This window comes from Cheilinus undulatus, linkage group 4 (assembly GCF_018320785.1).
Source record: "Cheilinus undulatus linkage group 4, ASM1832078v1, whole genome shotgun sequence".
NCBI classification, from domain to species: domain Eukaryota; kingdom Metazoa; phylum Chordata; class Actinopteri; order Labriformes; family Labridae; genus Cheilinus; species Cheilinus undulatus.
The window spans coordinates 911,446-936,866 of NC_054868.1; the positions used below are offsets into that span (position 1 = coordinate 911,446).

A 25,421-nucleotide genomic window follows, 5' to 3' on the forward strand; every position below is an offset into this window, starting at 1 on the left:
CAGGATCATTTGGGCCTGGGCTGGTCTAATATCAATCCCAGACTTGATCGTAATTAGGGTCAGAACTAGGATCAGAACTAGGGTCAGAACTAGGTTCACAACTAGGGTCAGAACTAGGATCAGAACTAGGTTCACAACTAGGGTCACAACTAGGGTCAGAACTAGGATCAGAACTAGGATCAGAACTAAGATCAGAACTAGGGTCACAACTAGGGTCAAAACTAGGTTCACAACTAGGGTCACAACTAGGATCAGAACTAGGATCAGAACTAGGGTCACAACTAGGGTCAAAACTAGGTTCACAACTAGGGTCACAACTAGGGTCACAACTAGGGTCACAACTAGGGTCACAACTAGGATCAGAACTAGGATCAGAACTAGGGTCACAACTAGGGTCAAAACTAGGTTCACAACTAGGGTCACAACTAGGGTCACAACTAGGATCAGAACTAGGATCAAAACTAAGTTCAGAACTAGGGTCACAACTAGGATCAGAACTAGGGTCACAACTAGGGTCACAAATAGGGTCAGAACTAGGATCAGAACTAAGTTCACAACTAGGGTCACAACTAGGATCAGAACTAGGGTCACAACAAGGTTCAGAACTAGGATCAAAACTAGGATCAGAACTAGGGTCACAACTAGGGTCAGAACTAGGATCAGAACTAGGGTCACAACTAGGCTCAGAACTAGGGTCACAACTAGGCTCAGAACTAGGGTCACAACTAGGCTCAGAACTAGGGTCACAACTAGGCTCAGAACTAGGGTCACAACTAGGATCACAACTAGGATCAGAACTAGGATCAAAACTAGGATCAGAACTAGGGTCACAACTAGGGTCACAACTAGGATCAGAACTAGGATCAAAACTAGGATCAGAACTAGGGTCACAACTAGGTTCAGAACTAGGATCAAAACTAGGATCAGAACTAGGCTCAGAACTAGGGTCACAACTAGGCTCAGAACTAGGGTCACAACTAGGATCAGAACTAGGGTCACAACTAGGGTCACAACTAGGATCAGAACTAGGGTCACAACTAAGTTCACAACTAGGGTCACAACTAGGATCAGAACTAGGGTCACAACTAGGGTCACAACTAGGATCAGAACTAGGATCAGAACTAGGGTCACAACTAGGCTCAGAACTAGGGTCACAACTAGGATCAGAACTAGGGTCACAACTAGGGTCACAACTAGGATCAGAACTAGGGTCACAACTAAGTTCACAACTAGGGTCACAACTAGGATCAGAACTAGGGTCACAACTAGGGTCCCAACTAGGATCAGAACTAGGGTCACAACTAGGGTCAGAACTAGGATCAGAACTAGGGTCACAACTAGGTTCACAACTAGGGTGACAACTAGGATCAGAACTAGGGTCACAACTAGGGTCACAACTTGGTTCAGAACTAGGATCAAAACTAGGATCAGAACTAGGATCAGAAATAGGATCACAACTAGGGCCAGAACTAGGATCAGAACTAGGTTCACAACTAGGGTCACAACTAGGATCAGAACTAGGGTCACAACCAGAGTCCCAACTAGGATCAGAACTAGGGTTAGAACTAGGGCCACAACTAGGGTCAGAACTAGGGTCAAAACTAGGATCAGAATTAGGGTCAGAACTAGGATCAAAACAAGGGCCACAACTAGGGTCATAACTAGGGTCAGAACTAGAATCAGAACTAGGATCAGAACTAGAATCAGAACTAGGATCAGAACTGGGGTCATAACTAGGGTCACGACTAGGGTCAGAGTTAGGACCAGACCTAGGGTCAGAACTAGGATCACAACTAGGGTCATAACGAGGGTCACACCTAGGATCAGAACTAGGGTCAGAACTTTGGTCAGAATAAGGGTCACAACTAGGGTCAGAACTAGGGTAAAAACTAGGACCAGAACTAGGGTCACACTTAGGATCAGAACTAGGATCAGAACTAGGGTCACAACTAGGGTCACAACTAGGATCAGAACTAGGATCAAAACTAGGATCAGAACTAGGGTCAGAACTAGGGTCAGGACGAGGATCAGAACTAGGGTCACAACTAGGGTCAGAACTAGGATCAGAACTGGGGTCAGAACTAGGGTCACAACTAGATTTAGAACTAGGGTCAGAACTAGGGTCAGAACTAGGATCAGAACTAGGGTCACAACTAGGATCAGAACTAGGCTCAGAACTAGGGCCAGAACTAGGGTCATAACGAGGGTCAGAACTTTGTTCAGAACTAAGGCCATAACTAGGGCCAAAACTAGGGTAATAACTAGGGTCACACCTAGGGTTAGAACTAGGGTCAGAACTAGGCTCAGAACTAGGATCAGAACTAGGGTCATATCCAGCTTCAGAACTAGGGTCAGACCTAGGGCCACAACTAGGGTCATAACTAGGGTCACACCTAGGGTCAGGACTTTGGTCAGGACTTTGGTCAGAACTAGGGCCAGGACTTTGGTCAGGACTTTGGTCAGAACTAGGGCCACAACTAGGGTCAGAACTAGGGTCACAACTAGGATCAGAACTAGGGTCAGAACTAGGATCAGAACTAGGGTCACAACTAGGGACAGAACTAGGGTCACAACTAGGATCAGAACTAGGGTCAGAACTAGGATCAGAACTAGGGTCAGAACTAGGCTCAGAACTAGGGTCATAACCAGCTTCAGAACTAGGGTTAGACCCAGGGCCACAACTAGGGTCATAACTAGGGTCACACCTAGGGTCAGGACTTTGGTCAGGACTTTGGTCAGAACTAGGGCCACAACTAGGGTCAGAACTAGGGTCAGAACTAGGATCAGAACTAGGGTCAGAACTAGGGTCAGGACGAGGATCAGAACTAGGGTCACAACTAGGATCAGAACTAGGCTCAGAACTAGGGCCAAAACTAGGGCAATAACTAGGGTCACACCTAGGGTCAGGACTTTGGTCAGGACTTTGGTCAGAACTAGGGCCACAAGTAGGGTCAGAACTAGGCTCAGAACTAGGGTCATAACCAGCTTCAGAACTAGGGTTAGACCCAGGGCCACAACTAGGGTCATAACTAGGGTCACACCTAGGGTCAGGACTTTGGTCAGGACTTTGGTCAGAACTAGGGCCACAACTAGGGTCAGAACTAGGGTCAGAACTAGGATCAAAACTAGGGTCACAACTAGGGTCAGAACTAGGGTCACAACTAGGATCAGAACTAGGGTCACAACTAGGGTCAGAACTAGGGTCACAACTAGGATCAGAACTAGGGTCACAACTAGGATCAGAACCAGGATCAGAACCAGGATCAGAACTAGGTTTAGAACTAGGGTCAGTAGCCTCCTAGCTAACAGTGTCATCCTTGGTCTGTTGGTGGTCTGTGTTAAAAATTCTTAATTTGCTTTTTTATCAACTTTTCATCACTTTTCCCATCAACTTTTGCATTTTCTTCCCTCATTTTCACCCTTCTTATTCTACACTACATTCTTTTTATTGTTCTTTCAGGGACATCTGTCTGTGCAGATGCTGCACAGGTGAAGCTGCCATGTTTTACCACGTTTAACTCATTCTTACCACTTCTTTTCACCTTGTACCCCTTTTCCCCAACTTTTGTTCCACTTTAACTTGTTTTTTCCAATTTTAACATTTTCTTTTATGCCACTTTATAAACTTTTTTCCACCTATCATAAATTTAACCAATTTTTGCCCATTGTTGCTCCTTTGAACACATTTTTACCACTTTAACACCTTTTAGCCACTTTTAACTGCTTTTTTTGCCATTGAAACCAATTTTCAACACTATTTAAACCTTTTTTTCCACTTTTTTTTTTTTTGCTGCCTACATCTTTTTGCCACGTATAATCCATTTTTGGCAATTTCTGTTACTTTTAACACCTTCTTGCCAATATAAATATATATATTTGTGAGTTTTGGCCACTTTTAAGACCTTTCTCTACTTTTTGCTCATTTTGGTCTTTTTTTTTTTTTTTGCACTTTTCAAACCAAACATACCAAGACCCTTTCGTCCCAACTTTTTTGGAATATGTTGCAGGCATCAAAATCAGAGTGTGTTTATTTCCACAAAAACAGTGGAGTGAGTTTGACTGGTAAATATCATGTGTTTGTGCTGTTTTCCACTAAATAAAGGTGAAATTATTTACAAATCCCCATAGTCTGATTTTATTCACATTTTACACAGCGTCCCAACTTTTGGGGGAGTTGGAGCTTGTCCGAAATCAGATTTAGGATGAGTAATATTCAGTGGAAATGTGAGGGAGCTCAGATTTCTGTTGTTGGTTGCAGAGTGATGACAGAAACATGGCGATGGTAAAAATGTGGTTTTTAATAGACGTTTCTCAGCAGCTTCAGATTTCATCGACTGAAACTCAGCGTGAGACTCCATGGATCCAGTTACATGAACGTTTGTCCAAAAAGCATTAAGAGCACTTTCACAATCAGTATTTACACCGAAGAGTCCAACGTGGTAGCACCGGGAAGAAGAAGAAGAATAAATAAGGAAGAGACGGGCCGATGGCACGTCTGCAGCTCTGAGACTGAAGATGGCGATGATATGACCACAATTACGACGGTTCAGAACAATCAAGAGAACGATGAGAACAAAACATCACTGATATTTGACAAACCTAGATGTGTGAAGTTTTAGTGTTTTCAAATCAGCGTTAAACCAAAGAGGACAGACAAAGAACTGTACACGCCGACATCTAACGCTACTGTACACAACACTGAGGCTGCCATCTTTATCCCCATCTATGACACAAACACAAGAGCTATTTTACCTCCGGTTACCATGGAGACACCGCCATGTTGGCTGACAACAAAACAAACTGGGATCAGATATTTTAGACTTTGATGAGGAATAGCCTTCAGGTCAGACTCAGGACCACAATGTCTCAGAAACGCTCTGAGGGATTTCCTTCAAAGACCAGCTGATGAGATTCTGGAGATTTAAGGTCAAAGGTCCCCATTCAGACTCATTAACCCCTCGTTTCCACTGAGGTATGGTCACAGAGGCGAGTCAGCCAGAAGTCCAGTGATGATCCGCCTGAGGGAAACTTTAGCTGGGGCGACTGCAGGCCTGTAAACAACGGTGAGCGTGTATGAAGGCCAAGCCGCTTGGCCTTAAACCCCCCCCCCCCCCCCCCATATAAACCAATGGTACAGTCCTTATAAGAGGCCAGTTACCAGGGGCGTAGCTAGGGATTTAGGGCCCCTAGAAAGAATATCACACAGGGATCCCCTTAGCCAGCTAGTGAAGCAACAAATGTTGCCTCATTTTTACAATTATTAAATTACATTTATTTTGATGTACTTTTTAACTTTATTTTCCCAATTTATGAGCAATTTTATTTACTATGGCTAAACTAAATGTACTTGCATTATTTTGTAGTGTTGGACCACATTATTTGGACATTTTTAAGAGAGGGGCCCCCAGAATTGTATTTTACTCTATTAGATACAAATTTCTGTCCATTGACTGATTCATTTAGTCACTTTTGATACAATAATGACTCTAATTATGGAGAAAAATTAAATAAAAACATGTTCTTCATTGTAGGTATATGGAAGCCCATTTCTGCCACTTAAAAAAGAAAAATGTGGAAGGAAAAAAAAGAAATCCAAAGTCATAATTAAAAGACTAAAATTTAAAATTATGAGATTAAAAAAAAAAAAAGATAAAAAGTTCGAAATTATGAGATAAAAGTCATTTCATCATTTATAACTTTAAATGTCATAATTTTGACTTTTTAATTCATTATCTTGACTTTGTATCTCATTATTATTTTTTTCCTCTAATCCTGACTTTTTAACTCATAATTGTGACTTTTTTAAAATCTTATAATTAAGACCTTTTATTTCATAATTATGACTTAGAATTTTTTTTCAAAAATTGCTGTACTTTCACATTTTTTTATTTTTCATTTGACCCAAATGGGCTTCCATACAGCCATCTCAAGGGCCCCTCCCTGCTGGGGGCCTGGGGTATCAGTACCCTTTCACCCCCCTCTGCTACGCCCATGCCAGTCACTACCGATTATTTGTCCAAACAATCCTCAGTAGTGACTTTATGATATTTTGCTGCTCTTGATGAACCCGGATCCCTGATCAGGAATCTATTTATGACTCTAAATCTGGCTAAAGCTGACACACCTGACAGTCTGCTCCACATCTACATGGCATGGGAAATATTTCACATCCATCTGGGCAACAGATGTGTTAGCAGCAAAGGTGCACGTGTGTGCTGCTCTGAGTGGCCAATGGTGAATGTGACAGAATGCTCATCCAGCCACCCAGGCTTTTATTTTGAAAGGTTCTGGAATATATATATCCTTTAGTTCTCAGTACTTTTTATTAAAAACAGTGTGGTGCTATCATGTCCTGATGTTCGGTACTATCTACAGGCTGACTGTGTCTCTGGTTCAAAGTGACTGATAGAGGGTTAAGCTTGCTGGGAGAATTTAACAGTTTTACGTGGATCTTCACAAGATGGCAGTGTGAGCAAAGTAGGCAGGCACAGACAGCGCCAGTGGCGACTACAGCCACTAGATAAAGCAGCCTACTAATGACAGTCATCGTACCTGTGCAGGCGAGCAGGAGGGGCTACTGATGTCTCCCCTGGAGCTACTTTACCAAAACAGCCAACGCTGATGGAGACTTATCAAACCTGTGAGCCAAAGGTGCTGCGAAAAAGTCATAACAGAGAGCAATCACTTTAAAGCTCCTCAGTGATGAACACATAAACCCGATTATCTGAAACACGACTGCCTTGCATGTCAGCTAGCCGGCTCTGCTAGTAAGCTAATGAGGGCTGCTAAGTCAAGTTACATGATAAACGTAGAGTGAGTGTATCCCAGCATCTATGGAATATCTGACAATCTGAGCTCCAAAAAACGCAGCTTTAACACTTTAAAAACAACTGGATAACCATCCTTTGTGGACATCCTGAGTATTGTGATGCTAAACTCGGTATGCAGGGGTGTCAAACTCAAGGCCCGGGTGCCAAATCCAGCCCGTGGAACAGTTACACGCGGCCCAAAAGATCATATCCTATTCTTATTTTAGCTGGCCCTAAAATCTGAGGTCTGCAGATTTCCTCCAGTATAAAAATGTAAACTTAACCTCGATGATATTAAATATCTTTAAGTCACAAATATGTGAAAAATAAGGAATAAAAATAATGAGAAAAAAATGTGAGAAAATAAATTAATTTGTTTTCATTTCATATTTTCCATTCTGCATTGCACAATTATGACTTCAATCTATTACTTGGACTTTCATATCATATTTTAACTTTGTCAATTTATAATTTTCACTTATCTCATATTTTGAGCTTTTCAATTTATTATTACAACCTTTATCTCACATTTTTACCTTTAACCTTTGCACCATTTTAAATTTTAAGTTGTATTTTTGCTTTGACTGGACTTTCTATTTAATATATTTGTCTTTTAAAGCATTATTTTAACATCTAGTTTTGTGTTTTGACCTTTTAAACTAATAAGTTTTGACTTTTCATCTCAGATTTTGAGCCTTTTAACATAACATTTTGACTTTTAAATCTCAAAATCATTTATCATCAGTGCTAGTTTTTTCTCCATAATTTATTACTGGTGAAAATGAGGTTGACAGTTTGGTTAAAAGTGGACCCTGTTAGGCCCTCAGGTTAGACCTGAAATCAGAATCTGGCCCCTTCTGTGATCGAGTTTGACACCCCTGCGGTATGGTATAGACGTTTACTTCTGCCAACAGAACTCCATGCCAAGGATATGTGGAACAGGCTGTCTGGTTTCTTAACTACTAAACTTTTTTACCTGATCATACCAGAAGAAATGCAAATTTTCCCCTTACTTCATTGACAAGGGATTTTCCAACGTGCATACAGGAATTAAATTTAAAAAAATTACTTCCTCTGGAGCATTTATGAGGCTTTTAAAGAGGGGAGGCTGGACTATGAAGGGTCATTTTTTTAAAGGTTTGTTGCCATTTGTAGTTTCTGCTTGTGTTTTAATACTATTGTGTTAAAGTGGAGGTAAACTGATGGACAACCAAAGGGGATCCAAGAGTGAACCCTGTGGGACGCCACATCTTTGCTAATGATAAAAGCTCTGGTTTAAAACGACTGAACATTTTCTATGTAGTTAAATCTCACTCAGCAGGTTCTCGGGGTGTTTGCTCTGTTAAAAACTCCAAACAGCGTCCAGTTTCCAGCCAGTGCTCAGGCTTTGGCGTGTTTTCTTTAACCATCCTGTTACGCTCTGGTGTGATAAGAACTGAAGAGCTGATTGGATGTAGTTAAAGGTGAAGTCAGATTTCCCCACGGTGCCTGAACACAGCAGAGAGAGATGTTTGTGAATCGTCCGTTAGTGGATGGAGGAAGAAGAGGTCGGTTCTGATTGGTGGACGGCCAGGCTGGGCGGCTGCTGGGTGGAGCTCGGCCCTGATCCCCCTGGGTTGCTGCAGAGGGTCATGGGAGCGGGAGGGCGAGGGTTGAGGCGGGGAGGAAGGGGGTTGGAGGGGCGGATGAGAGGCGGGGGCTGCTGCAAGGTGGGGCGGGGCTGCAGAAAGCGGGCCTGCTGCTGGAGGGGCGGGGGCTGGCGGTGCAGGGAGGGCGTGGCGGGGAGGGAGGGCCGCAGGAGGGGAGGGGGCTGGTGGAGGGAGGATGAGGAGGAGGCGCTGGACGTCACTGGAATCTGAGCTGAAGAAGTGGAGGAGGCAGCCGGAGATGCACCAGAAGAGGTCACCTGACCCTGCAGAGAGGAAGGGGCGGGGCCATAATAACAAAAAGGTGAGCTAATGTCACTTAAAGCATGATTCAGGTGGTTTTTTACCTTCATCTCACCTGTTATGGGATCTAACTCAGGACATTACTGTGAACATTTGACTGTAAGAGTTGGTCTAATGAATTCAGATCAAAGTTAAATGTTTGTACCTTTTGTTAAATTAAAAGCAATTTCAATTATTAACATAAAAATATCCAACCATTACTCAAATGTGTCCCCCTGTCAAAACTAATGTTGCCCTCCTCGTCATACCAGCGCCCCATCCCTGATCTCGAGTATACTGAACTAACCCTAAAAATGTTGTTTATACCATAATGACCATAAAAAGGATTGAATCTTGTATAGTATCCTGTTAAAGTCTCACCTCTTCATCCTCTTCATCGGTGCTCTTCCCTGACGGAGTAGTAGAGCTGTTCTTCCCCTCCTCTCCAGAGGTGGCGCTGTCTCCGTTTGGTGCTTGTGTTCCCTGCTCGGCCTCCCACTCCTGCAGCACCTCATCCAGATTGAACCTCCGCCGGTAGTTCACAAAAAAGTTCTTGACCTGACCCACCGTCTTGTTCCCGATGACGTCAGCGATGGCCTGGAAGTCTTTGCCGTATTTCCTCACACCTACACGAAGTTAAAAAGGTGGGATTAACCTTTGAACTGAGGTTTAATAAACAGAGGAAGAAGTTAAATATGTGACAGCTCTGTGATTGTTAAATGGCCTCCTCCTTTAAAGACTAAAGCTTCACCTCCTCCACCCCAGCCTCCTCCTTTATAGACTAAAGCTTCACCTCCTCCACCCCAGCGTCCTCCTTTATAGACTAAAGCTTGCTTCACCTCCTCCACCCCAGCCTCCTCCTTTATAGATTAAAGCTTCACCTCCTCCACCCCAGCCTCCTCCTTTATAGACTAAAGCTTCACCTCCTCCACCCCAGCGTCCTCCTTTATAGACTAAAGCTTCACCTCCTCCACCCCAGCCTCCTCCTTTATAGATTAAAGCTTCACCTCCTCCACCCCAGCCTCCTCCTTTATAGACTAAAGCTCCACCTCCTCCACCCCAGCCTCCTCCTTTATAGACTAAAGCTCCACCTCCTCCACCCCAGCCTCCTCCTTTATAGACTAAAGCTTCACCTCCTCCACCCCAGCCTCCTCCTTTATAGACTAAAGCTTCACCTCCTCCACCCCAGCGTCCTCCTTTATAGACTAAAGCTCCACCTTCTCCACCCCAGCCTCCTCCTTTATAGACTAAAGCTTCACCTCCTCCACCCCAGCGTCCTCCTTTATAGACTAAAGCTTGCTTCACCCTCATATCCAAATTCATGCTACTAGAGATGAATTGCTTTTGGACTAATTTTATTGTATTCAGTACTTATTGACATAAATGTTTCTATCCATATGGGGGTCTCTAGCTATGTGCTCCCTGGATATACATACACCCTATTACAGAGCTGATCCAGTCCGGATGAGACATCCCATCTATATGCAGTCTGAGCCATCAGTTATAATTTCATTGAGGTATGTCCACACAAAGCATTTAATCACTTGATATCTCAAAGCATTTATCTGACATAAATCCCATTTAAAGCATCGTTATCAGAAGTTTACCTTGAACTGCCAGCAGCTGCTCGTCTGTGGTCCAGCGTGCGTTAACCTTCTGGTTACTCTACAGGAACAAACATTTAAAGGATTAAATCATGAAGGTGTTAGAAGGTCAGTTCATGTGTTAGGATTAAAGTTTTACCTCAGGCAGCCTGAGTTCTTCAATCCCGGACTCCAGCATGTGTTTCAGTCCACTGTTCATCTGTTTGGCGTTCTGAACCTGAAGAACAACAGGCAAACTCTCAAGTGATGTTCACAGAACTCAAAGGAAACACAGTCCTTCATTCTGAGGATAACCACAAGGTGGCAGCAGAGGTCAGACAGAGCAGGAGTTTATACAGGACAACTCGGGCACACCTGGGGTTTCCACCTGAGCTCATACGCACCTGAGCAGCATGGAGGGTAGCTAAAGAGACTGTTTTTACCAGCTTTACTGATGAAAAGTTAGATTCTGATCCTTAAACATTTTCTTTCCTTTCCACCTCGGCTTTCTCAGACCCCTGATGATGACTGTGATGATACTGATGAAGAAGGGGAGTGTGTAGCGCCACCTACCTGTCTCTTGAGGGACACCAGCTCCATGTCCAGCTGACGGAGGAGGGTGTTGGCGGCGGAGGCGCTGCAGGACACTGCCACAACGTCCTCCTGGGTCAGGTACATGCCTTTAGGGGGGCGGCAGCGGGAGCGCTGGTGGTGTCGGTGCTGGAGGGTCTGATGCTCCCGCCGACCCAACGCCATCTTTGATCCCGGCACCACCGGCTCCACCTGGTTCTGCCAGGACGGAGGGGCAGATAGCATGTTTACTGGGATTCTCTACAGCCTACAGCGCCTGTATATGGTAAAACCAGTTCATCCACCTACCTCTTTCTTGGCTTCCTTGTTGGGGTCATAGTCGCTGTCGTTGGCTTCAATGGGATTGGCCTCCTCCATCTCCTCATCACTACGGCAACAAGAAGATTAAAAATTCAGCTGCTTCAAAACAACAACAACCAAAACAGCAACACAATAAACCCAGACAGAGGACCAAACAACATCCTAAAGAACATCCTGTTAATAACAACAACTCCTAAAAATAGGAAATAAACTGTTCAACTGACCAAAACTTAATAACCATAGTCCCAGTTACTACAACAAAACCCAACAACATCAAAAATACTCCAACATTTCCAAAAACTTTCCAAATAACTCCAACAGAACAACTTCAACAATTGCATCAACTCCATCAGCAACAAACCTAACAACTTTGTCAACAACAAACCCCAAAACTCCTTCAGCAAATCCACCAACTCCATCAGCAACATCATCAACAACTCTTTCTGCAACAACCCTGATGAACCAAACAACTCCATTTAGAACCCCAATGCTCAGCAACAACTCCAACAACTCTATGAACATTCCTAACAACCAGGAGATAGAAAATATCGATACACTGATATATCGCAATATTTCACTGCACAATACTGTGTCGATATCTTAAAATGCAGTATCAATATTTTTTAAAGTAATAATTCACTTTGTTGGTGCAGTAGTTTGTGGTGTAATTTAACCCCCTGACTGCTAGTTGGGGGCAGGCAGTTGACTCCTCCCTCTTCTCCCCTGCTTAGACAACAAGATCACGCAAGATCTCGGTCTGAGTGAGCCGGTTGCTCATGCCTACCCAGCAGTGCAGCTTCTGCTGCATTTGTAGTGGATATGTGGACTTATTTTGGCTTCCAAAACATTCAAGACGGTACAGACTTCAACAGGAGTCAAGTCGTTTGTAAGATATACCACACCAGAGTGAAATACTTGGACAATACGACAAACCTGAGCATCACACTGGCCTGTCACATCATGCCCTCCTCACAACACAGTCCTTAAAGCTGACATGAGGATCAGTCTTCCTCCACAATCACCTTGTCTTTAAGATATACTAGCTAATGTACCATTAAATTTAAAGATTTACTCTATATAAATTTATTTTTCCATTTTTCTTTGAGAAATCCTGAAAGCATTTTAAATCATGACTACAAACGGGAAAAATCACCATCTTCAAATTGCACAAAGAGTTAAAACTCTAGATGATGCAAGACCATATATTTTAGAATACTCCATATAGTTTTTATTTGTATACTACATATATAATTTTAATATTTTTTTATTAATAGTTTAATTCTGTTATGTTATATTCCATATCAACTTAAAATTACTGTTATTTATTTATATACATAAACATATACAGAGCTTAACAAACGTATTAGTCCACCTGTCCTATTTGTCTCAGAGACCATCCAGCATCATGAAGTGCTTTAATGCGGACTCTTTCATTTTCAGTCAGCTCTCCACGTTTTACCATTTTGAACAGGAATGAGGAATTTCAAACTGAATTCACCCAAATTTGAGTCAGCTCACTGGGCTTCTCTGAGAAGTCAGAAATGAATCAAGCATAACATTCAACCACTAAAACTCATTTTTCTGTTCAGGAATGACAGTAAATAACTATAATTTGAAATATTGACCAAGAAATATTAATGTGCTTTAATATTTTTTTCAGTTTTTGTTTTGTAAACCAGTAAATTTGAAAATTCATGGATAACAATAATAATTCTATTTTAGCATTAAAAATATCAGTTGGGTTAAAGAGCTTCTACATATTGGTGTATTAACCATAGCAGAAACATCAAAAATGATTTTGGTAATTACCAATGCTGTTAATTTAGGGCAGCTGTGGCAGAAACCTGACTTTGGGTGGTGGTCTAATAAATTTGTTAAGCACTGTACATATATATATATATATATATATATATATATATATATATATATATTTTACAAGAATATTGCAATATATTACAAGAATATTTCGATATCAACACCCCTGTATCGTGATATGTATCGTATCACCAGATTCTTGCCAATACACACCCCTACAATCAACCTTTAACAAAAACTACAACAAAGCCCCCAAAACCCTCCAAAAACACCCCCTTACAGGTCAAACAGACCCGTCCTGATGGGTGATGCCACATAACACTAGAGCACTGTTCTTGTCTGAGTTTAAGTAATTAATTGAACCTGATGATGTTACTGTTTATACAGCTTAAGATTCACTTCCTGTGTATAATGCATTATGGGACATGGAGGCCATCAGCTGTACATTCTGAGCCTCTCCAGTTTTCATACAGATTTAGAGGTGATGTGAGATCTTTTCTCTGTATTAAAGCAGAAAACCATTGCTGTAGCTCCCCCTGCTGTTCAAACCATCCTACTACCACCTGCTGCGGATGAAACATGAACTTTGTTCTAAATATTTATTTTATTATTGAGGTTTACTGTCGATAAAAGGTCACCTGAGCTCATCTTCTGCTGGCTGAGTCATACCTGTCATCCTGGTTGCTCCTATTGGCCAGTTTTCGAGCCTGTCGGTCCATCAGACTGGTTCTGGATCGAGTCTTCTTCCAGGAGTAGTAATACTTCACCAAACTGGAGATGGATTTATCAGGTAACTGCAGGACACATGAAAAATAGCCACCATTTAAAACCAACAGCCCTCTGAATGAAAGCTGAACCCTGCTTGATAAGTTTGAGTGTTTACCATCTGCTGGATGCGGTGGAAGCTCTTCCCGTGAAAGCTGAAGGCCTGCTCGAACAAAACTTTGTCCTCCACCGTCCACTCGTCAGGAAACGGCGTGAAGTTTGGCAGGTCGGCCAGAGACTTCTCAATGTTGTGTTTGTGCCAGAAGAGCATGCCCAGAGCCTGTGAACATTCACATAACATATTCTGAACCACATGAACTCAAATGTAGAAAAGATGTCTACAAGCAAAAACCCTTCTCATAGTAGCTTTTATCTAAAAAGAAAGGAAGTGGTCTCAACCTTTTCAGTAATGATCCCCAGCACAAACACCTTTGTTTAACAGACTGATTGATCAATCTGCTTCTAAAGCAGCTTCAAGGATCAGTCATGTCAGATAAAGTTGAGGAAAAATGTCCCTCGCGCTGACCAGTAGTCTGATGTCTTTAGATGGAGGCAGACACCCACCTGCTCCACGTTGTACCCATGTTTCTCTTTGGCAATGGCGATGTACTCGTCCACTGTAAAGGGAAAAAACAAACCTTTAGTCTAAGATATACTTAACTGGGATCTGAGGACCTCGTAGAGGACCAGAGGAGCTGATTTAGAACCTTTAGAGAATATGTAACAGGGATTTAGCTCAGACTGATGCAGAGGTGGACTGGGATGTCTTCATCTGGACTGGATCAAATATATTTATCAATCACAACTCCCTTGTGACTTTCTGTCCTGAAATGTCTTTTCAGTTTCTGTTTAAACACAGTTTGACAACTTTGTTCCCTTAGGTTGGTAACTTTTGGAAAAGTGCAAACTATGGCCTTCTATTTGGAAGAAATGCAGAGAAATAGTCCCCAACATCCCCAGCTTCACAAACATTCTGTCTTCTGCCTTAAAAATTAACATCATGCTTAAAGGCTAATAATCAATTTGTCCTCCTCCTTTGATGATGTCATTCTTTAAAGCTAATAATCAATTTGTCCTCCTCCTTTGATGATGTCATTCTTTAAAGCTAATAATCAATTTGTGCTCCTCCTTTGATGATGTCACGCTTTAGAGCTAATAATCAATTTGTGCTCCTCCTTTGATGATGTCATCCTTTGAAGCTAATAATCAATTTGTCCTCCTCCTTTGATGATGTCATTCTTTAAAGCTAATAATCAATTTGTCCTCCTCCTTTGATGATGTCATTCTTTAAAGCTAATAATCAATTTGTGCTCCTCCTTTGATGATGTCACGCTTTAGAGCTAATAATCAATTTGTGCTCCTCTTTTGATGATGTCATGCTTTAGAGCTAATAATTAATTTGTCCTCCTCCTTTGATGATGTCATTCTTTAAAGCTAATAATTAATTTGTCCTCCTCCTTTGATGATGTCACGCTTTAGAGCTAATAATGAATTTGTCCTCCTCCTTTGATGATGTCATTCTTTAAAGCTAATAATTAATTTGTGCTCCTCCTTTGATGATGTCATCCTTTGAAGCTAATAATCAATTTGTCCTCCTCCTTTGATGATGTCACGCTTTAGAGCTAATAATTAATTTGTGCTCCTCCTTTGATGATGTCATCCTTTGAAGCTAATAATCAATTTGTCCTCCTCCTTTGATGATGTCACGCTTTAGAGCTAATAATCAATTTGTGCTCCTCCTTTGATGATGTCATCCTTTGAAGCTAATAATCAATTTGTCCTCCTCCTTTGATGATGTCACGCTTTAGAGCTAATAATCAATTTGTCCTCCTCCTTTGATGATGTCATGCTTTAGAGCTAATAATTAATTTGTGCTCCTCCTTTGATGATGTCACGCTTTAGAGCTAATAATCAATTTGTCCTCCTCCTTTGATGATGTCACGCTTTAGAGCTAATAATTAATTTGTGCTCCTCCTTTGATGATGTCACGCTTTAGAGCTAATAATCAATTTGTCCTCCTCCTTTGATGATGTCACGCTTTAGAGCTAATAATCAATTTGTCCTCCTCCTTTGATGATGTCATGCTTTAGAGCTAATAATTAATTTGTCCTCCTCCTTTGATGATGTCATTCTTTAAAGCTAATAATTAATTTGTGCTCCTCCTTTGATGATGTCATCCTTTGAAGCTAATAATCAATTTTTCCTCCTCCTTTGATGATGTCACGCTTTAGAGCTAATAATCAATTTGTCCTCCTCCTTTGATGATGTCATGCTTTAGAGCTAATAATTAATTTGTGCTCCTCCTTTGATGATGTCACGCTTTAGAGCTAATAATCAATTTGTCCTCCTCCTTTGATGATGTCACGCTTTAGAGCTAATAATGAATTTGTCCTCCTCCTTTGATGATGTCATGCTTTAGAGCTAATAATTAATTTGTCCTCCTCCTTTGATGATGTCATTCTTTAAAGCTAATAATTAATTTGTGCTCCTCCTTTGATGATGTCATCCTTTGAAGCTAATAATCAATTTGTCCTCCTCCTTTGATGATGTCACGCTTTAGAGCTAATAATCAATTTGTGCTCCTCCTTTGATGATGTCATCCTTTGAAGCTAATAATCAATTTGTCCTCCTCCTTTGATGATGTCATGCTTTAGAGCTAATAATTAATTTGTCCTCCTCCTTTGATGATGTCATGCTTTAGAGCTAATAATCAATTTGTCCTCCTCCTTTGATGATGTCATGCTTTAGAGCTAATAATTAATTTGTCCTCCTCCTTTGATGATGTCATGCTTTAGAGCTAATAATCAATTTGTCCTCCTCCTTTGATGATGTCATGCTTTAGAGCTAATAATCAATTTGTCCTCCTCCTTTGATGATGTCATGCTTTAGAGCTAATAATCAATTTGTCCTCCTCCTTTGATGATGTCATGCTTTAGAGCTAATAATTAATTTGTCCTCCTCCTTTGATGATGTCATTCTTTAAAGCTAATAATTAATTTGTGCTCCTCCTTTGATGATGTCATTCTTTAAAGCTAATAATCAATTTGTCCTCCTCCTTTGATGATGTCACGCTTTAGAGCTAATAATTAATTTGTGCTCCTCCTTTGATGATGTCATCCTTTGAAGTCTTTAAAAGGCCATAGAAAGATGATGTCATCAAAGCTTATAAAACATTCCCTCCTTGCTCTCTGCATGCAGGCCAGTCTAGACCCCCAGCTGTCATTCCAGGGTAACCAGTGCCACACAAGTATCAGTAGCTAAATAGTGTATCACTGTGTCTTTTTAAAGCATGTTGATGGGGACATGAGGGAGAAAAGCTGTTAAAGAGGCACCGCTAGCCTCTTAGCTGGAGGCTAATTGTCCCCCATTCATTCTTATTAGCATGTAGGGATACCAAGCTACAGTCAGAGAGCCAGAGATGATGTCTGGGCTGTTGTTGGAACCAGAGGAGGGACAGAGAGTTCTGACATCATCATCTCCTGGTATCTGAATGACAAAAATGCATCGTTAATGTAAATATAAACAGGGACTTACACTTTGAGTCGACGATGTTGTGATATGGAGACCAGACGAGCATCCCTCCGCTGTCTTTATCAGAGTACTTCGTAGAACCTACAAGTAAGCACACAAAATAATGTTTTTATGTGTGGTATAATGAGTGGTGGTAGAAAAAGAAACACAGCTTTACCTCTTTCTTTGTGTCTGTTTATTTATGGAGGAAGCATCAAACAGCATCAAACACATTTATTATTATTATTAATATTATTTTTAACTTTCAGCTATCTTTCTTTTTAATGCCATTTCTGTCAGATCATCCGTTTAAGAGAAATACTGAAATAATAGCTACACAAAGAACAATTTAACTGTAAGTAAAAGGTTGAAAAAGGAGGTCATGAATTACATTCAATTACTAACTAGTTAAAATGTGCAACCTCTCCATCGAACACGAAAATTCAACCTTTAGCTGTTTATAGGGTGCTTCCTGAACATTTTAGAGGATGGTCCCAGGAGACCTTTTTCCTTTCGTCTAGTCATGATCTGTATGTTTACCAATTTCCATGCATAAACTATGACTGCCTTCAGAGACATTAACGTCACTAGGAGAGTTTGCTGGGACACAAAGATTTTATATCAGAAAAGAACTTAAGTGACCTTGTAGATTTGACTTTATTCATTTATCCACACCAGAAACCTGATCAAAACTAAATGGCACTGAGCTTTGTGACCCCACAAACCCTTTCAGAGTAACGTTAACGTCTCTGAAAGCCAAGCGTTCACAGTGGAACTCTCTCAATATAAAAATACGAACGCCTGTACGTTCAGTCTCATGTTACGGTTGTACGAGGTTTTGGCCCCTGAAGACTTTCAGGTCTTGGCCGTAGAAGACTTAAGTTTGGGAGAGGCTGGTACAGAAGTCTGATATTTAAAAAAATAAAAAAATATGAAGGCACTGTTAGTTAAAATCCACATATGCCACATGTGTCAGAGAATACTTTGTACTGTAAAGCTCCAAATTTGTACTATTTATCTCACAGTTATGACTTTCTTTTAAAGAATTTTGATTTTTTTTCTTATTTTTTTTTATTTCATCTCACGATTTTGACTAAAAAAGTGAAATTAATATTTTTTAATCTTATTTTAATTATCAACTGTCTCATGACAGTGATTTCTTTGTCTCTTAATTCAACATAATGGACTTCCACTCTCAAAATGTTGCTATTATAACCCAACATTTTGACTTTGTTTGTTAGAATTTATCTTTAAAACTCACCATTATGGCTTTCTTTTCTTTCCATATGTAAATTGGCTTTTTTAAAATCATATTTTAAAGGAAGAACTGTATTGTCATTAAATGAGCCAGCATAAAACAGTTACAATCTCTATCATGGTGCAAATGTTTTATTAAATAAGCATAAACAGCATCCATTCATGATAATAACAAATATCCATTTTAATGATAAAGCATTTGAAAAATTTTGACAACTAAAACTTTGAACTGTCTGACAGTTAACACATTTTTTCTACAATTTCATCATTTGCTTCATACTTGATTTTATTTTTTCTCATATTTTTGACAATATTTTGATGCAATTTTAAAGGGAATTCAATATTAATCACATTAATCGTGATTAACTACAATCCATGAATAGTGCACTTTTTTGTAATCATGATTAACCTCCTAAGACCCTGCATGGTCATTTGAGGACGTCACATCCTGGCTTTCTGAAACATAAGAGCACTTTCTACATTTAGAATTGTTGAGAAAATTGTCTGAACTGTCCATTGCAGTTTGAGTTATTCATTTGAAATACTGGAAGAAACTGCTATCAAATTTTCTGGAATTTTCATTCATAATTATGGGAATATATCTTGGGAAGTTTCCAGAATTTTCAGAAAAATATGGGAGATTTTTGTATATTTTTCAGCTTCATTGAAAGTGTTTTTGTGTTGAAATATTTGAGTATTCCCATAAAAAAAACTGGGTTTTGTTTCTGGATATTCTGAAGATTTTTTTTTTTTTAGATTCATTCATTTTGTATTAATTTAGGAAAAATATTTGTAATTTTTGGCAAATTTTATTTGACTTATTTGGGGAAACTTTGCTTCAATTTGTTTTATGTATGCTCATGGAAACTTTGGACATTTACTTTTTGATTTTGGGAATTTGATTGCGGATTGAAATTTTAAATTTCTTGAATTTAATGGAATTTTTAGGGAATTAGTTGGCATATTTCAGGGAATTTTCCATCATTTTTCATGGAATTTTGGGGAATATATCTGTATGTTTTGAAGAATTTGCTTTGAGAATATTTTCAGGAGGGTAAATAGAATTTTTGAGGGAATTTTTCATTAAAATTAAGGCTTTATGAAAAAATTCATCGAAGCATTTTAAGGATTATTTAAAGAAATTTATGGGTGTTTTTTATGTGACAATTTAAAATAATTTTTTTTTCAGAACTTCTCACAGATATTTTAGGCAGTTTCTTTGAAATGTTAGGGATTTTGTTTTGATGTTGGACTTCTTTTTGATCAAAATTAATTCCTGTTCAAAGTCAAGGCTGAGCTTTCAAACTTCTGAGGTTCAAATTATCCCAAAAAAGTGTGAGAAAACAAAAATGCATTCCAAACAAAAGCTCAAGTCTTCAATAATCTGTAGGGATGGGCGATGTTATGGGCCTGATATCAGCATATATTTGCATCTGATATATTTTGGTCATGGATATCAGCACATATTAACTATAAATTTTGTCCACATATATAAATTAGAGGAGTTTTAGGCTGGACCAACAGATCTATGTCAGTTAAGATCTTTTTCTGTGTTTATCCTCATTCTTTAAACTTAAAAGTGTGTTTAAAGAAGAACAGTTTGCTTCTTTTTTCATCTTCAAACCTTAAATTCTGTCCTCAGGACTAAATTTTTGGTTATGTCAAACATATTTAAATATCGTATTAGGGCTGAACGATTTGCAAAAATAATCTAATTGCAATTTTTTCCTGCAATATTGCGATTTGAAATGCGATTATTTAGGTTCTTCAGTTTTTCTGTTGTTTAACAAACATGAGCAAGAAATCATTCTGTATTATAACAAGTACAACATCAGATGAGCTTAAACTAGGGCTAAATTTAGAAAAATATCTTTCTGTGATTTTGGCTACTAAAGCTAAACTGATATCAGTTGCTTTATTGAAGGGGATGATCATTTCTCATATTCTTCTCATTTTGATGAAGAAAAATAAATGCATGAGCAAGAAAAGTAAGATTTTTGTAAAAAAATAAAATGAAATAAAAGAGATACTTGAAGGTTTTAATAATGTATGAAGCAGTGATACTCAACGTGTGGCTCTTTAATGTCTTCATTTTAATTATTCCCCCTCAAAACCTTAAAAAAGGGAAACTTTTTTGTACTTTTTCACTCATTTCTTCACTTTCACCCATTTAAGCTACCTTTTGCCATTGAATACCATGGTTTTTCCTACTTTTTGCCCATTTTGATCCTTTTATCCCATTTTTGCCTACTAGGATTAAGTTTTGCCATTTAATACCACTTTTCCCTACTTTTCTGGCCCATTGTCACACTTTTTTGCCACTTTTTACCCAGTTTTGCTACTATTATCCCATTTTTTGCCCCTTTTCACCCTTTTTTTCCTCTGCATTTTCACCCATTTAAGATACTTATTTTATTAAATACCACTTTTTCCTAGTTGTTGTCTATTTTAGCCAATTTTGACTGCTTTTTTGCCCATTTTAGTCACTTTTCACTAATTTTTTTCAGTTTTGCCACTTTTGTACCATTTTATGCCAACTGTAACTCATTTTTTGTCACCTTGCACCCATTTTTGCTACTTTCTGACCTTTTTTCCACTTTTACTCCCCATTTTTGCCGCTTTTCACCCATTTTTGTTGCTGTTTGACCATTTTGCCACCTTTAACTTATTGTTATTGCTACTTCAAGCCGTTTTTGCCACTTTACACCTCTTAGATTGTGGCTCTTTCAAAGGTATTTTTCAATAGTTTGGCTCTTTGGTTGAGCAGGGTTGAGTAACACTGGTATACAGCATAAAAAAAGGAAAAAGTTTGTATCAAACTGGGATTTTGACATGTTTCAGGTTAAAGAAATATTGCACTGTCTGCAATTTAAAAACTGCAGCATGCCATATTGTGATTTAATCTACTGTGCGATTAATTGCCCAGCCCTGATCATATCGATATCGGTATCGGCTAAAATGAATCTATAAATATCAGCAAAAATTCAATATTGTGCATCCCTACTAACCTGTACTCATAAACAGCTCTGGGCAAGTCTAAAGTCACCTAACCTCGTGTTATCAAACATCCACCTTTTTACCGTTCACTTATTTCCTTTCAATCTGGAACAAGTTCCTTTTTTCCGTGGTTAACTTGAAATTAAAGTCTTGAGTCTATAAGCAGCTCCGTATCCAAACTGCAGGTCAGTTACCCTTAGTTTAAGATAATCCAAACAGTTTGAAATGCAAACCAGTGCAATTTTACATGCAACTACGTGATTGATCGTGATCAACTAAAGAAAACATGATATTCATTGCAATTAAAAGCAGTTACATTTTAGCAGCCTAAAGTCTACATTTTCTGTCAGTCTTACTTTCATAAGTCTGACTATCACAGATCTAACACCAGTCAGTCTTACTTTCATAAGTCTGACTATCACAGATCTAACACCAGTCAGTCTTACTTTCATAAGTCTATCACAGATCTAACACCAGTCAGTCTTACTTTCATAAGTCTATCACAGATCTAACACCAGTCAGTCTTACTTTCATAAGTCTGACTATCACAGATCTAACACCAGTCTGTCTTACTTTCATAAGTCTATCACAGATCTAACACCAGTCAGTCTTACTTTCATAAGTCTGACTATCACAGATCTAACACCAGTCTGTCTTACTTTCATAAGTCTGACTATCACAGATCTAACACCAGTCTGTCTTACTTTCATAAGTCTGACTATCACAGATCTAACACCAGTCTGTCTTACTTTCATAAGTCTGACTATCACAGATCTAACACCAGTCAGTCTTACTTTCATAAGTCTATCACAGATCTAACACCAGTCAGTCTTACTTTCATAAGTCTGACTATCACAGATCTAACACCAGTCAGTCTTACTTTCATAAGTCTATCACAGATCTAACACCAGTCTGTCTTACTTTCATAAGTCTGACTATCACAGATCTAACACCAGTCTGTCATTCATCATCAGAGCTTCTCTTTCACATCTTTTCTTTTCTAACAGGCAGACAGTCTTCCATACATCCCCTCTCCATTAATGAGCTTTATTTGGAGCTGTGTGAATGTCACAGGTTGGTAGCCTCGGTTCATGTCTCAGCCTGCAGTAATAACAGAGCGGAGTGATCGAGGCTACCACCGTCTGTCACAAACAGCTCAAACTCACCGGGATCAAACTCGGGGATATTGGCCTGGTAATCCGCTCCAACCCGCATCCCCACATCTGGAAAACATGAGAAATAAGCATTCATGAGGAGCTATCATCAGATCTTCACGGTAATAACAAGCTCATAACCGAAGCGCAGGGAGGCTGTTCGAGGCTACCCTCACCGTGCTCGTCGTCGCTGCCGCTCTCGTCTGAAAAATGCCCGTTAGAAGCGTTGGACGGACTCTTGGTTCCGTTAGAGCGACCTTTCCCCAGGTACTCCGAGCCTTTGTCCATCATCCCCGGCATCTTCGCGCGCTTTGACGCCGTGTTTCAGCAGCCGTGTCGGGGGGGAAAATGTCAGCAGGAGTCGCTGGATGGTCTTCTGCTGCTGTTCGCTCAAACCTCCGCGGCTCCCGTCGTGTCGCTGTAGCGCTCCGCTCTCCGCACGTCGTATACCGCTCATATTTTCTGAAAAACATCGCAGAAAACAGCGATATGTTAAGCTTTACGCGATAGTGAATTTAAATAGTAAACTAATCAGCGTAAAGGCGATTTTTCCAGCGCCAAAGCGGGATCTAACTACCGCTGCGGAAGGCTTTTTACGCACTGTCAGGCGGCTGATGCTGCAGCGTTACTGACAGCAGATCCCTCCGCGGGAACAAACTAATAAACTAAAACAAAAACAAAGTTATTTCCACTTTTTAATCCCATTATAATTCACATTATCTCATAATCATGAATTTTAATATCATAATTAGGACTTTTAACTGTTTTATCATTTCCACATTTAATGTCGTTATTCTGAATAAAACAAATTATTAAGCATTTTCTGCAACAATTTCGCCTTTTGCCCCCAAATTGTAACTTTTATTCGCATAATTTAGACTTTCTGACACATGATTATCGCCAACTTTCTTGTAATTTTCACTATTTTCTCTTGGTTTCGACCTTCCCACGACTACTCGAGTCTTTGTCCATCATCCACGGCATCTTCGGGCTCTTTCAAGCCGAGTTTAAGCCGACGTTTCTGGGGTAAAATGTCAGCAGGACCCGCTGGTTGGTTTTCTGCCGCAGTTCGCTCAAACCTCCGCGGCTCCCGTCGTGTCGCTGGAGCGCTCCTCCCTTAGCGTCAAATGCCGCACATATATTCCTAAAAACTTTGGAATCAAATTTAAAGAGACAAATCTAAGTTTAGTGGAGGGTAATAGTAGAGAATATAACAAATTCAAGGTTTATCTTCCTTGAACCGAAACAGGGACTAACTTCCCCAGCGGAAGGCTTTTTACGCACTGTTAATCGGCAGCAGCAGCAGCGCCACTGAAAGTAGATCCTTCCGCCGACACAAACTAAATTAAAAAAAAAAACCCAAGGTAAAGTAAAATTTAAATAAAACAGCATTTAAAAACATTTTAAAATAAATATAATTTTAAAAAGAGACTAAAACAACAATAAATCATAAATCAGCCACATAAATGAAAAAGTAAACATCATTTATTCTCCCAAATAACCTTCTCAGTTATAAAAACATATCAAACGATGATAAAACGTTACTCAGTGTACTAATGAAACACGGATAATGTGAATATTTCAGCATTTAGTTTTAGTTTTCCTGCTTGTTTACCTGACACTGTTCCAGACTGGCTAATATTCACCAGCAGAGGGAGACAGAGCTCCAGACTGAGCATTGACCCACAATCCACCTTATACTTGGAAAATTATTATGGTTACCGTCATCTCCTAGATTTATTTTAACTAAAAAAATATTTAATCATGAGTTTTATTCACTGGTTGTTTTTACTCTGAAAAATGAATCTGTGTGTGTGTGTGTGTGGGGGGGTGTGTGTGTGTGTGTGTGTGTGTGTGCTGGATCAGTAGCATTGATGCTGATGTCCCGAATAACAGTTACTTTGTTTTGGAGCTGAAAAGCTCTGTAAGCTTTGATTGGGCCCTGATGTTGAAATTATATATCTGTGCTACATCAGACCCATTTTAACATCAGTTTCAATCATTTATGACACTTTCTCCACATTTAACTCACTGTTACAAGTTTTAATCTGTTTATTGTTTTGTTTTTACTTTTAGCTAAATTTTGCCACTCTTTAACGCCTTTAACTACTCTATTTGGTCTTTTTTACCACTCTTTTTGGTCCATTTTACTACTCTATCTCATCCTTTTTACTACTCTATTTGGTCCTTTTTACTACTCTATTTGGTCCTTTTTCTACTCTATTTGTCCTTTTTACTATTCTATTTGGTCCTTTTTTTTACCACTCTCTTTGGTCCTTTTTACTACTGTATTTGGTCCTTTTTTCTACTCTATTTGTCCTTTTTTAACCACTCTATTTGGTCCTTTTTACTAATCCATTTGGTCCTTTTTACTACCCTATTTGGTCCTTTTTCACTACTCTATTTGGTCCTTTTTACTACTGTATTTGGTCCTTTTTACTACTCTATTTGGTCCTTTTTTACCACTCTATTTGGTCCTTTTTACTAGTCCATTTGGTCCTTTTTACCACTCTCTTTGGTCCTTTTTACTACTGTATTTGGTCCTTTTTTCTACTCTATTTGTCCTTTTTAACACTCTATTTGGTCCTTTTTACTAATCCATTTGGTCCTTTTTACTACCCTATTTGGTCCTTTTTCACTACTCTATTTGGTCCATTTTACTACTCTATTTGGTCCTTTTTCACTACTCTATTTGGTCCTTTTTTAACCACT

At 39.5% G+C, this 25,421-nt stretch overlaps 1 protein-coding gene across 4 annotated transcripts; it reads right to left on the reverse strand.

Annotated features, from left to right (window-relative positions):
* Positions 1–7,565: 7,565 nt before the first annotated feature.
* rcor3 (REST corepressor 3) lies at positions 7,566–23,960 on the reverse strand. Of its 4 annotated transcripts, none has more exons than XM_041784206.1 (13): positions 23,652–23,960; positions 22,886–23,171; positions 22,722–22,778; positions 17,326–17,403; positions 14,356–14,408; positions 13,910–14,071; positions 13,696–13,820; positions 11,200–11,278; positions 10,894–11,109; positions 10,481–10,558; positions 10,345–10,402; positions 9,119–9,363; positions 7,566–8,721 (listed from the first exon to the last, which is right to left on the reverse strand). In XM_041784206.1, the coding sequence occupies exons 2-13, from the start codon at positions 23,007–23,009 to the stop codon at positions 8,335–8,337; spliced, it is 1,662 nt and encodes a 553-aa protein (XP_041640140.1). In that variant the 5' UTR covers positions 23,010–23,171; positions 23,652–23,960; the 3' UTR covers positions 7,566–8,334. The 4 variants fall into 4 exon arrangements, with proteins under 4 accessions (XP_041640140.1, XP_041640141.1, XP_041640139.1 ...); XM_041784207.1 differs by having other exon boundaries at positions 23,632–23,960; XM_041784205.1 differs by having other exon boundaries at positions 23,311–23,960.
* Positions 23,961–25,421: the final 1,461 nt, after the last annotated feature.